This window comes from Leucopleurus acutus (genome assembly GCF_964270905.1).
Source record: "Leucopleurus acutus genome assembly, chromosome: 9".
Lineage (NCBI taxonomy): Eukaryota > Metazoa > Chordata > Mammalia > Artiodactyla > Delphinidae > Leucopleurus > Leucopleurus acutus.
In genome coordinates, this window is record NC_139144.1 from 84,322,195 (window position 1) to 84,336,601 (window position 14,407).

At 40.9% G+C, this 14,407-nt stretch overlaps 1 protein-coding gene across 4 annotated transcripts in view; it reads right to left on the bottom strand.

Moving 5' to 3' along the window:
- The window catches only part of GRM8 (glutamate metabotropic receptor 8), a gene marked incomplete at both ends in the record, with an annotated part of 749,142 nt that overhangs the window by 606,765 nt on the left and 127,970 nt on the right, over positions 1-14,407 (bottom strand). For all 4 annotated transcript variants that reach the window (XM_082847030.1, XM_082847028.1, XM_082847031.1 and 1 more), the window contains one exon: positions 11,169-11,385. In XM_082847030.1, coding sequence (XP_082703156.1) covers positions 11,169-11,385 — 217 coding nt within the window. The remainder of the gene's footprint in view (positions 1-11,168; positions 11,386-14,407) is intronic.

Consider the following 14,407-nt stretch of genomic DNA (forward strand, 5'->3'; position numbering starts at 1 on the left):
AACTGCCAGAGATATGTTTAAATCATTACTTAAAATTCCTTTCTCGACCAAACCTCTTCCCAGAGCTGTTAACAGGAAACAAAATGTGCTGACTCGAGTTTCACTTTGCCTCCTTTCCCCTGCCTTCCCCTTGTGGAGTCCCCAATGAATCATGAAATGCCTCTGACCAGGCAGCATGGAAAGAAGCAAAGAAAGAAGCCCGGGATCTGTCAAACATGCAGATGTTAGAGCAGAAGGACCATGTGGCCCAGTTTTGCCAAGGGATGTGACCCTTGAAATAATTGGCGCCTTTTTCAATAAACTATTCATCTTATACCTTCCTGATTGCATTATTCTTGAGCCATTTCTTTTCAAGGAAACCATAATTATTGCTTAGTTGATAAGTTATGACGGAAAGCGGGAAAACACACTCATTCTCAGGCCAACTCTTTTAGCACCTACAAAAAAGTGACAGGAAGGGATTCTGATGTTGCTTCATTTCTGCAGAAAGATGTTTTTATATTATGTTCTATCAACACAGTAAAGTGCGGATGGCACGCTCATCTAGTGCTGGAGTTTCCAAACAGAAGAGCTTGAACAAGAAAATGACTTTGGAAAGGGAAATGAAAGAATGCAATTTCTCTGGGGCTAAGCGCAGGAGGAGAAGCACACGCCTGCCGTGACGCAGGCATTCAGCTCTGAGGCAGGCAGAGCCCAGCAGGCAAGGACAAGGGGAAACGGGGCTGGCTACCTTGGTTACGGAAGCTGAGGCCTCAGGAGACACAGGGGATTCCTGGGCCCAAAATTCACCTAAAGAACGGGGACACGTGTGGGTTCAGTTCAGACAGAACTCCACGAATCAGGGTTCAATCCAGCAGTTAGGGTTGGTGTTATGGCTGAATTGTGTCCCCCCCCCCCAAATTCACATGTTGAAGTCCTAACTCCCAGTACTTCAGAATGTGACCTTATTTTCATTGCAGATGTAATTAATGAAGGGTCATTACAGATATGATTAATGAAGATGAGGTCATACTTATATGAGATCATCTAATATGAGGTCATATTGGATTAGGGTGGGTCCCTCAGAAGGAACCACCCCTTCTGACACCTTGATTCCGGATTTCCAGCCTCCAGAACCATGACACAATAGATTTATGTGGGAATTCCCCGGCGGTCCAGTGGTTAGGATTCCACACTTTCACCGCCTAGGGCCCAGGTTCCATCCCTGGTCAGGGAACTAAGATCCCACAAGCCAGAGAGCCAGCCAAAAAGAAATATATGTGTGTGTGTGTGTGTGTGTGTGTGTGTGTGTGTGTGTGTGTGTGTGTGTGTGTGTGTGTGTGATTTAAGCCACCCAGTTTGTTGTACTTTGTTACAGAAACCCTAGGAAACTCATACAGTTGGCAATAAGAGTTAGAGAGCAGGAAAAGAATAACTCGAAACAGGGACAACCCTGTTGATGACATACCCTGATCCTTCCTAAGCATTTAAATGGGAATTTCTGAGAGAGAAACTCAAACCATCCTCTGAGACTGAACTCCTTTTATTCTAGGGATACGACACTAAAAGGATGTGAGAAATATAAAGACAACAAGCTAGACAGGGTCAGGACCCCCGCACACACTAGGGACCCAATAGACAGGACTCTGTTCAATGGCTTCACGCATAGTCAGATCTCAACAAGTGCCTGAGTCACGCAGAGGACCAGATGCCTCCACACAGTCAGGGGAAAGAGTTGACAAGGTATAGGCAGTGTGTCGTGGTTCAGCCTCAGAGGTCAGAGTCTGGGGCAGAGCCCCACTGCTAGGGATCCAGAGTCAGGGTGAGACAGCTCTGTAAGTTTGCTGCAACCTAGAAGGGAGCTCAGGGCTCACCCTGGGACCACCAGGTACAGGGTCCGTCTTGGCAAAATCATTCCAAAGCCCAGAAACTTGTAAGCTAAGGTCAGGACAAACTATTGGCCCTGATTAAGACTCGGGAACTGAACAAAACTGAAACTGCTGCCTAGGGCATCGGTGATGCTGGGTGGGAGTGACCGGGGGAAACAGGGGCTAAAGCCGTAGAGCAAGTCAGACACCGATTATCTATGAACGGACACATCTGGGTATCCATCCATACATCAAGAAATGAGAATTGTCAAAACTATATGTTCACAAATACACACGTTACAAAGTTGGCATCATATTCTACATGCATTTTTTTGTCTCTCTTTCTCAAGAACTTGTGTTGAACTTACCTAAATTCATTCCACTCACATCACACAGCGTACTCCCTTTGAGCTTGGGGTCCATACACTGTCACCCTCCACTGCCTCATGGCAGGTCTTTTCGTTACGTGAACTGCAGGATGTCCTCTCTTGGGCACTGTGCTCTTGGCCAATGCCTCTGAATGATGCCTCCATGGAGGCAATGATCACATTCATTTGAAAGTGTTTGTTTACATCTCTGTATCCTCTGATACACAGTAACCAGCTAGGAAGCAGAGGCCGTGATTCATCTCTAGATCCTGAAAGCCTAGAACAAGGATGCCCTGATCCATGGTGGGTACACAATAGATGCTGGCTGAGTCAGTTAATATATAGAAGGCTCAAAAGGAAGAGGAGAAAGCATATTTGGTGAGCCAACACTGACTGGCATCTAATTAATTCATGCATTCAACTAGGTGCCAACACTATTCTATGTAGTATATGAGTCATGCTAAGAAAAAATAATAATAGGATTGGTCTCTGCTAGGAGGTACAAAGCAAGTTTCAGGAATGAGGAGGACTGGCTGCTTTTATTTGAGCTCTTATGTAGGCCTCACTCTGCTTTCTTATTCGCTCACTGAGCTAACAGGGCACAGGTTCTGGGCAATAAGACAACCCTGGATCACCCATCAGCGAGGATGCCTAACACAATATGAGTTGGCAGTTGTTCACCACTTACCTCAAGCTACACGTTGTTCTGTATGATTTCTTTTGATTCTTATACAATTGCTATCCCCATTGTACAGATAAGAAAATTGCGGCACAACAAGAGTAAGTAATTTACCCAAGGTCTTATAGCTAAGCTGTGACAGATCTGGAAGTCAAACCCAGCCGATAAGAAGCTCTTAGCCACTCCCCAGCACTGTTTGGCCTGAGGGAATCCAGGGTGGGCTGAACCTATAGATTACAGGCTTTGGTATTTTCCAGTAATAAAAAATTGAATTCTGAGTGGTTCAACAATGTGGAAGACCAAAGCTTCCCATAGAGGTTACGTGTTAGCAAAGAAAATGCATAAGCCATTGTTGGGACCATCTCTGCCCTTCGGTTCCCAGAGCCTGAGGAAGCCTGACCACTAGGCTCACAGCGCCAACACAGCCATGAATTGGTGACAATGGTCATTCAACAGAAATTCATGAAACACCTGGCATATGCCAGGCACTGCACTGGGTGTTGGGGTAGGGGAGTGTCCTTCCATTGAGAAAAACACATTCTGGAGGAAGAAGTATACAGAGAAATTGGCATTACGATCAGAGTGGCAAGTGAATCCACAGGGTTAAGCTCAGGGACTCATGAGAGCACATCACTAAGGATGAGGCAAGGTACCTCAAGCTTGTCCTGATATCTGAACAATGTGCTACCTGAACAATCAGACCCAAGCAAACACAACTGTTGGTGACACCATAAGCAATATTCAACAGCCAGGGGTGACAAGATTAAGACAGGGTAGAAGATGTACCACAGCAGTTGTGGAGGGCTAGTAAAGAGAACGGAGAGGGTAGGCGGTCAGGAGCCACTCAAAATCTCCTCTCTGATCTTTCAGGCAGAATATGACTAAGTTTGAAGGTAACTAATGAATCATGCAAAGCCGTCCCTGGCTATTTATCCTACACACTGGCAGCACATCCACCACCTTCATAATAATCTACAGGTTTGCCACACATTCTGGAAAAAAAATCCGTATTATCCCCATTCCTTTCACTAGTAATACCTGATATCAAATAGCACTTTAGAGTTTATAAAGAACATTTCACAAGTATTCTAGCACACGATGATCACTGAGCAGAGGGCCACCATTTTATAGACAAGGAAATTAATCTTCAGACAAAGTCTCATAATTGAAGAAGGGGGATTTAGACACGTTTTTGACTCCAAGGTGTGTTCCACCGCATCAAACTGCCACTGTTTACTAAATACTTAACTACGGCGTTAGAATCATAGGTTTAAAAGCATCTATTGAATGCTATTTGCCATTTCACATTAATAGCAGCTGTTGCTACTTAGCAGTTCCTAAGCCCTAAATATTAAGCAAGGCCAGAATGAAGAACGGCTTTGAAATGATGTTCCATTTGATCAAGTTCTGCAGTAATTGTCAAAACCGTATACACTTTCTTTGGATTCCTATAAAGCTTCCGCAGGATCGCTGCACCTGCAGTTCCAATTTGCAATTTCCTCAGCCCTCCTTTGAAGTTATTCTTGCCAATTACCTGGTGTTAATATTAATTAAATATGATTTGCAACTTGAAATGTGCTATCAGTGGAAGTCAGCTGTAGGAATATAAAGTAAAAATTTCAATTGAATTAAAATGTTTCCTTTCATTCACAGTATTTTACAACATTAATGCTTTTGTCAAATTGATTTTTGCCTGCTGGAAGTCATTTTTCCAAAGCAATGAACATCTATGGGAAAAAGCTGCTTTTTATGTACTTTTTTCTTTCTCTCACTTAAAATACTTTGTTTTATTCTTGAAGCAAATTCATTGCAGTTAATAGAAACTTGATTCTCGTTTATAACCCAAGAGGAAAAAACGCTTTATTTTAAAACTGTACTGAGATAGCTTAAAATGATCAGAGGACACTTTTCCATTGTAGAGGTGGAATGAAATTTCCCTTACATTATTTCTTGACCCACACCGAAAATAAATTACTATCAAATGTTTTGGCAAGTGCCGGTCATTTTATACACACAAAAATGAATTAATTAAATTGATTTATTGCATTAACATTTCAAACAGATTGTGCCAATCCAAAGACCTCTGTGATCCCTTCCAAGTCTGAGATTTTAAGATTCTGAACACGTCAGACAATAGTCAGAAGCTTCCAGCATTTGCAAATTAGAAGAAAAAAAGTCACGTATGGTAGATTTGACAGAATCAGGTCTGTTCTGCCCCTTGTAATGTGTGGGATGACGACTCGCAGGCCTGTCATCTTCAATAAAGCATTCATAAACACGATGACTGATTAAAGGAGGTGTGTTGCCATACTGTGCAAATCCACAGTGAAAAGATAAAATGCTATCACAGATTCCTTTTATCTTCAAAGATAAAGCTTTAGCTTCCTTGCCCCTTGGCAGCATTAACATTTATTATCCTGTCTTCTTTTTTAAATAATATAATAAGGTAAGACAAAGAAGGGAAAGAATCTGTCTAAAGCCTCAAGGAAGTCATTTATTGAGTCACAAACTACAAGTTCCAGAGCTTATGACAGAAAAGCATGGGTATGTATTATTAACCTTCTTATTATAATATCAACGAAAACATCACATCAAAGCATTAAAACAAGACAGACATAGAGGACTGTGGTCCTAACAACTGAGGATGTGTAACATAGGTGATGGAGAAGTCTTAACCACCAGCAGCAACTAAGCTATTCCCTTCCCTCAAGCCAAAAGAGACCAAAGGGGGAAATAAAAATAAATTAGGCCAGAAAAGACTCTAGATGTCCAAAATTTCCCAGGTGTCATTGAAAAGAACAATAGCTTGGAATTACACAAAGCAGGGAGGCTGAACAGCGGGTACACCACTGTAGAGGGAGTGTCCACTGTGATCCCACTAGGAGGCTCCTGACTACTTAGAATCCTGGGAAAGCCAGACACAAGGATCCCACCACCCACCCCCGTCTGGAACCCTGAGTTATCCATTAGGTCGCCTCATCTACCCAAGTAGTCAAGACTGGGAGAGTAAAATTCTGTAGCACTTCAAAAGGAACTTTTGAGCTGGTTATATTATGGTCTGCTCCGTTACCAAATTCTGTCTACAGAGCACCCCTCTCATCTTTATTGCTAACTGTTTGTCCTCCTGGTTGACCTCCCATCCCTGTCACTGGGAGTTATCTCCCTAAGTACACCCTTCATCACTACCACCCCCTGTTATGGGTATTAAATTGTGTCTCCCCAAAAGATACAGCAAGTACCTCAGAATGTGACCTCATTTGGAAATAGGGTTATTGCAGATATAATTAGCTAAGATGAGGTCATACTGGAGTAGGGTGGGGCCTTTAATCCAATATGACTGGCATTCTTATAAGAAGAGAAGACAGAGACAGAAACAAGAAGGGAAAAGATAGCAATGTGATGATGGACACAGAGACTGGATTGACAGATGAAGCTAATGAACACAAATGATCACCAGCAAATACCAGAAGCTACCGAGGCAGGAAAGGATTCTCCCCTATAGGTTTCAGAATCAGCATGGCTCTGCCGACACCTTGATTTCAGATTTCTAGCCTCCAGAACTGTGAGACAGTATGTTTCTGTTGCTTTCGGCCACCCAGTTCGTGGTGTTTTGTTATGGCAGCCCTAATATACCCGCTCTCAAGGACATTCCTTGATTCTCTGCCACTGTACCACACACTTTCAGCTGTGCCCTCTGGCAAAGTTCCTGTTCTCTTATGAATATCTGCTCAATAACCTTGACTTTTTCCTCAAGAACTCCTACCATCGCCTATCATGGAAGACTTCAAAGAAGACTGAGAGCCCTCCCATGGCCACAAACCCATCCAGAGAAGAGAAAAGAGAACACTCTGCCCTATTCTTAGCTTTCCCTTACTAAATCTAGCCCATTATTCCCAAATCTTCTTTTTTTTTTCATTTATACTAATTTTATTTTTCCAGCTTTTTTGAGGTATAATTGACAAATAAAACTTGTATATATTTAAGGTGTACAACATGATGTTCTGATATATGTACACACTGTGAAATAATTACCCACAATCAAGCTAATTCACATCTCCATCATCTCACATAGTTTTGTGTATGTGTGTGTGTGTGTGTGTGTGTGTGTGTGTGTGTGTGTAGTGAGAACAATTGAGATCAACTCTTAGCAAATTCCAAGTATACAATACAGTATTACTAACTATAGTTACCATTCTGTACATTAGATCTTCAGAATTTATTCATCCTGTTCAACTGAAAGTTTATTTCCTTTGGCTAACGTCTTCCCATTTCTCCTACCACCCCCCACCAGCTCCTAGCATTCTACACTCTGCTTTCATGAGTTTGACTTTTTAAAATTCTACCTATAAGTGAGAGCACATATAAGTGACAGCACGCAGTATTTATCTTTCTGTGTCTGGTTTATTTCACTTAGCATAATGTCCTCCAGGTTCATCCATGTTGTCACAAGTGGCAGGATTTCCTTCTTTTTTAAGGCTAAATAATATCCCATTTAACATATATTTTCTTTATCCATTCATCCATCAACGGACACTCAGTTTGTTTCCATATCTTGGTTATTGTAAATAATGCTACAATGAACACAAGAGTGCAGATATCTCTTCAAGATATTGATTTCATTTTCTTTGGACATATACTTAGAAGTGGAATCACTGGATCATGTGGTAGTTCAGTTTTTAATTTTTGAGGAAACTCCGTATTATCTTCCATAATGACTGTACCAATTTACACTCCTATCAACTGTGTGCAAGGCTTCCCTTTCCTTTACATCCTCACCAATGCTTGTCATCCCACACGTTTATGTAAAGCTTCTCCCCAAGGGTGTATCTTCCACCCCCTTTAATTCACACTCTACTACATGTTCTACCTCAGCAATTACCCTTCCCACCTCAATTATCAATTTGAATGGGCTTCAGATCTATAGCTCAATTCCTGCCTTGGCTTTAGATCAATGTTCTTTGCTGCTCTTCTCCACAAAGGTATGTACCAGTACTGACAGTTGCTTGGGTTCATAACCAAACTATGCTTCCCACCCCAAACCAACCTTTCCACTTCACTGTCTCTTTTCTATTCATGGTACTTGCATTTTCCCAATTGTCCGGGTTCAGAATTTCAAGCTGCATTTTTTTCTTACCTTCGAGCTCTAAGTCCAATCAATTGCTAAGTTCCAGAGACTCCACCTCCAAGTGCCTCTCAAGTCTGTTCCCTCTTCCACTTCTATTACCACTACCCCATGTGAGGCTAAGACTGATACTACAGAGGCCTCTCAACTGGTCTCCCCATCTTTCGCTTCTCATTAGCAAAGTCTTAAATACTAGTAGACCTAGTCTTAAATACTAGTAGACCCCTCTCTCCTCGGTAGTTTCCTCCATTGTCTAGAAAATAAAGGATAAAATTACTATCCTATGAGGTAAAGTGCTCACCTATGTGTCCTTGTCACAAAGCCTTCCAGTTTTGTCTTCCATACCTCACTACACAAACTATGATCCAGTCAAATTGTGCTTCTTGTTGATCCCAAACATTTTTCTTTTGACTTCTCCAATAAAAATGCTATAGTCAAGGGGCTGAGATTATAACAGCTAGGGTATCAAGGGGCTATTTGTCTTATTTTATCAAATAATTCCTGTCCCTCTCTCCCTGAGAAGGATCCTGACCAGAGAAGAGACATCACGGGCATCTGTGTTCATGACCATCATTCACTCATAAACTTCGTTCTCCAAGACTCACGAAGGACACTTCCCCACGTCTCAGATTTTGTTAAAATGAAAAACGTTCTAAACAAACCATACAGGCATTGTATCACTAAACAGATTTTCCTTTCACTATCATTCCATTATGATCTGTCAGAATTAATCAGAGACAAAACATAGGAAGCCTCAATTTACACTGAAATTTCTTGGCAATCAACGTTCTTGAAGAGAGAAATCCTGAACAGAGTACAGGAAAATTTAGAAGAGTTGGGAAAATATGCAATTTCATTAATAGGCAGACACTCCAAAAAATGAATGTATACATCTCCTTCTCAGTCAAGAGACTAAGATTTTTAAAAACACTAGTAACACAGTGACAGAGATGTCTTAACGTCGTAGTAAGAGGAGCAAATGTTATAGAACTAATGAATTTTCATTAGAGGCATCAGATCATTTCAGAATGGGTTAAGTTGCTACCCTATGCCATTCCCATTAATATCATTGTCATGTAAAAGGTTTCATTTTCAGCTATTTTTGTTCTGGATAAAATCTCTGTCATTAAAATGAGGGATGATTTTGATATTTAATATATTCCATGGCATACTCTAGTGTGGTACTAATTTGGCCTTTTCAGTATTCTGCATATTAATTGACAACCCAGCCCTCCTCCATTCCCCAGATAAGTGAGAACTGAAATAGAATGGAAAGCCAATCACGTCACAGAATACTGAAAGGATCAACACAGAAGAAACAGGTTGCTCTATCAAGAGCATCCTACACAAGGCACTAAAATTATTTTCTCCCGTACTAATGACTAAGGTAGAGACAGCAATAATTAATGGTATCGTCTGAATCCTTTTAGGTGACAGTTACCTAAGAAGAGCAATGCTCCTTAAAAGTGAAAACAAAATATTTCTTTTTTAGTAAGAAGAGTAAAACTGCGATCTCACTTAACTTCTAGAACGATGCATTTTATCAGATGCTTCAACAACTGGCAAATCATGTCCTGTACTGAATTTTTCATAGTAATCTGTTTCGTGCACACAAAATGTGCCCTATAGTTGAGAATGTACAGGATCACTGCAGAAAACTTCTCATTTCAATACATGCTCTATTAGTTTCCTTCTGTCGTTGAATTACCACTTTGGTGAGAACCGACATCAGCTGCTTAAATAATGCATTAACCCTGCTTTCAGAAGCTATTGTTTTCATTTGAGTGGGCATTTCTCCTAAGGATAAACTTGGGATTCTTTTCCAAGAAGGTAATGTAATTTACCCTCATTTAAAGTTCAATTGAATGTTTTGAATCATCTTTATAGCAGTAGTGATATAAATTAAAATTCCAAACAGCACAGGTTATGGCATCGTGGATGCCACAACAGGAATGAATAGTTGTCCCTTAAATAAATTAAGCCAATCTTTCCAACAAAACCAGGTCTTTTCTACATTTTCTGTAACAGCATAGCACTGGAACAAATGTTAACCACACCAGATATTATGTATAATAAGTTTCCATGTTCTGTTATATGCAGAAGAACAGATCGCAGGCATCTTCAAGTGTTTCGAGAGAAAACCTTATTCCAATAACTTTGTCTTTGCTAATTAGGGAATAAGCCCAAATCACTCCCATGGTCTTTTCCTGCACTGAAGCTTCTAAGAAAAACAATAAATTATCAATATAATTTCCTGCAAGTTCAAAATTACTCAAAAACAGCTAAAGGGCACGTTAAATTTTCGACAAAACATTGTTATTACTTTTATAGAAAAATATACAAATTTTATTCAGTAATTCTTAGTAAGAACAATAGCATTTGTTAAGTAATGGTAACGTGTCTCCTTTCATCCACAAAGTTATACTGTTGGCCAGTCAGCAATAATATTTATGCCCTAAGTTGTTTTTGTTTTCTGGTTTTTCCACGCAGTGTAAGCCTCATGGTTAAATAAACACGTAGTAAGACACCTACAGAGATTTGGATGAGAACCTTGAAAAAACCCGGGACAGAGTTCACGAGCACCCTGTTTTAACCAAGTTTTCACATCTTGCCCTTTAATCCCCCTGTAAGCTTCAGAGTTTGAGGTAAGAATAAAAATTCAAAAAGTGAAACATGAGAATAAGAATATCGCTTATGTATAGCCTTGGGGGCTACTTCAGTACTCTTTTAAGATGATTACCAGTCTTAATTCCCTCTAGTGTTGGATGTTAAATTCCACTGCCTTTTTAAAAAAATTTAATGACTCGCTAATGTAAACCTCCATCTAGAACAATCAAATAGCATGTCATTTATTCAAATTTACAGTGGCTCTAATGTGCCAGCAAAGTCCCTCGTCAAAACAGACAGCTTTAAAAAATGTTCGCCTGAGTCAGGAGCTCTAATTCCTAAATTAGCACCAAAGTGTCACCTTGATAGACCAAGAACAACAAAATCATTTATAATAAACCCAGCTTCCCCCTAGAGTGGACAGCCTGGGTCACGTATCTCTAGGAGCTCTAATTATCCCATACAGATCAGAGAGCTCTTGGGGGTGCTCAGACTTCTGCAACCTGTCATCTCCAAATGCGATAATCTGATAAATACACGCTTACCGATCTCCCGCGAGATCTGAGTGAAGGCCTCCACACCGCTCTCTCCGTAGTTGCCCTCAGAAGCCAGTGTTGACACATAGTTCCACCCCAGTGCCGTCACAATGTCCACCATGGCTTGCGCTTGGTAGGAGTCAGGGGGGACCACCCGAGAGAAGAAGTCATACCTGGTGTTATCACTTAGCTCTGGGGCTGTGGATGCATAGCTGATTTGAGGTATCTGCGAAACAAATGACAGGTCATTTCAACCCATGAGGAATGCTGTCAAATGATGGATTGTCACACAAGAGACTAAATAGCCAAAGCTATACCAGAAACCTAGACAGATCAGCCTGCAGCCAAAATATGGTTTCATGACCACCAATTTAATTAGAACGTATTTTATAAGGGTCTGTGGACTTGCTTTCTTTCAAAGCACATTTCTAAACAGTAAGAAAGTATTTAGTTTGGGTTCAGGTCCCATTGTTTCAGAAGCCAAAGCAAAGCATTTGTGCTTTTTGTTTTTGTTGCTTTTTTATTCTGTACATGATAAGTTCTGGTGTGGAAATGAGGCAGAAATGAACATGAAATGTACATACATGCTTCAGAAAAAGTCACCTCTGAAATCATCTTTGGCTTTAGGACATAAAGGCTACATAATAATGAACAGAGAATTTAACATGAGGCTATTTTTATGCTTGATACCATTTCAGCCTTAAGATTATATTTTTGGTAAAGTATTTTAAATATATAGTTTTGCAAGTCTAGCCACTGCTTATTGATATAATCACTACATACCACAATAAGATTTGGGAATAGCTAACCATGTATCTTTTAATTATAACATCTTTCCAGCCTTCCCACCCTCAAAAAAAAAAAAATCACAAAACAGGAATCCATACCACAATTGCTTTAGGAAAAGAGACTATTTTCTGACATAAAAAGGGTGAATTGCTAGAAGATATTCAAAATTAGAGATCGTATGTCATTTCTCCTAAATAAATTCAAGCTGAGAAACAAATTAACTGCATGCCATAAATCTACCCCTAAAAATGTTTGAAATGCAATATTCACTCGTATAAACAAGTGAAGACTCTTACTCTACCAGTGAAAAGCGCTAGGATAGAAGAATACAGGGATGTTAAAGAAGTATGGCAGAAGGACATGCAGGCTAGACGGAGCACGGAAGATGCAGGAAATCTGGCATATAGGCCAGGAAGGACATTTCAGCCACACGAAACTGCATGTCCAAGGCCATAGAGTCAAGAAAGGGCATGGTGGGACTTCCCTGGCGGTCCAGTGGTTAAGACTTCGCCTTCCAATGCAGGGGGTGAGGGTTCAATCCCCGGTGGGAGAGCTAAGATCCCACATGCCTTGCAGCCAAAAAATCAAAACATAAAACAGAAGCAATATTGTAACAAATTCAATAAAGACTTTAAAAATGGTCCACATCAAAAAAAAAAAAAAAAAGAAAGGGCATGGTATGGTATTGCAGCATTTCAGATGGTGGGAATGCAGGATACCAAGGGAGGAATGTCAGGAAGGAAAACTGCAAAGCTAGACAGAAACCAGAGGATGAAGGGCTAGTCAGGTATGACAAGGAGTGTGGATTTTATTACCAAGGCCATGGGGAAACACAGCATGATTGTAACCAAGGAAATGACATAATCAAATTTTTGTTTTAGAAAGATCACATTGGCAGCAGTGGGGAGAGTAGCAACCCTCAAATTTCAGTGTCCACCTGGGCAGCCCCATTCCCAAAGATTCTGACTTAGTATGTCTAGAGATCTAGGAATCTGCATTTTAATATGCCCTCCAGAAGAATCTGATGCAGGTGGACCCACGCTATGCTTAGAGATGAACTGAATTAAAGGGAAACCATACTACATGCAGGACAACCAGTCAGAAAACTACTACAGAAATCTATGTAAGAAAGTATAAAAACTGAAATAAGGCAGTGGCAGGTGGAAAAAAGGAAGGGTGTAGAACCTGTAACTATCTAAAAGACAAGGAAATGTGTAAGAAGAATGTGTAATGACTCTCAGTTCTATGGCTTTGGTATCTGAGTAGACGATGTTTGCTATTTACCAAGACAGAAAAACAAGAGAGATTCTGGAAGACAAAAATGATGTGTTCAATTTTTGATTTGTTTCTTTTGAGGTTCCTGTGAGATGAATGAGAACGACTAAAAAGTGGGCAATGATACTGTGGGATCTGGAGTTTAAGAGATGTGCATCTCATTACTCCTCTGCTGCCTTGCTGTGTTGTGAAAGTTCAGAGGTCAAAATGATTCCACGATGCACTAACTCAGGTTGCTTGGTTGAAGATGCAGGTTTGACTTGTACATAAAACCATTAATTCTGCTCTCCATCAGATCCTGCAGCTAATGTCAGTGCTCTGATGTCAAAGAAGCTGCCGTTCCATCTTCCTAAACAGGGCTACACACTCTGGGATCCAACCATCACTTATCACTCCCTGGCCAGATGATTCCCAAGCCACAGGGAGGTTTTGACTCTCCTCTTGACACCTTTATAAACCCTCAACTTCTGTATCCAAACCTTTCTTAGGTCTAGAGAGTCCTACTCCGTATTGGTAGCCAGTGACGTGACATTGAACATCCTAAGACATGAAAGCCTCCTTGCCCCGGGAAGAGAAGTAAAAGAATGTGCTTGGAGCTCTCCAGGGTGCTGCAGGATTTGTTCCGCTTCTGTGTAACCTGTGTCTATCTATATTGCCTACAAAAAATGATTTAGCCTATTTCACACCCAATTCTTCCGGTAGGACCAAAATAACTTGCCTGTTAACACTGTGGGATCATGAAAACTAGTCCCGACCTGCCTCCTTTTTGCCCTTTCGCTTTCTCTGCCAGATACACCAGCCATCTCTCGATAGACTGTCCCCTTGATTAGGCTTTGTGTCTTTGTAGCAGATAACTACTTAGCAAGGACACCCATCCAAACCTCTAACCGCACACCAAATCTTGAATTTTTTTTTACCTTTTCTTGCTTGCTTCTAGAGGACCAGGGAAAGAGACAATGGATGATTCAGTGAGGTCTACACTTTACTAGGTAAAACTTTCCCAGAGATCAAGAGCATGTTCATTTCTATGTTCTAATGAAAAAGATCCATGAGCCTGACCTTCATTTTGTTTGTTCGGTTGGTTTTTTTTTGCGGTATGTGGGCTTCTCACTGTTGTGGCCTCTCCCTTTGCGGAGCACAGGCTCTGGACGCGCAGGCCCAGCGGCCATGGCTCACGGGCCCAG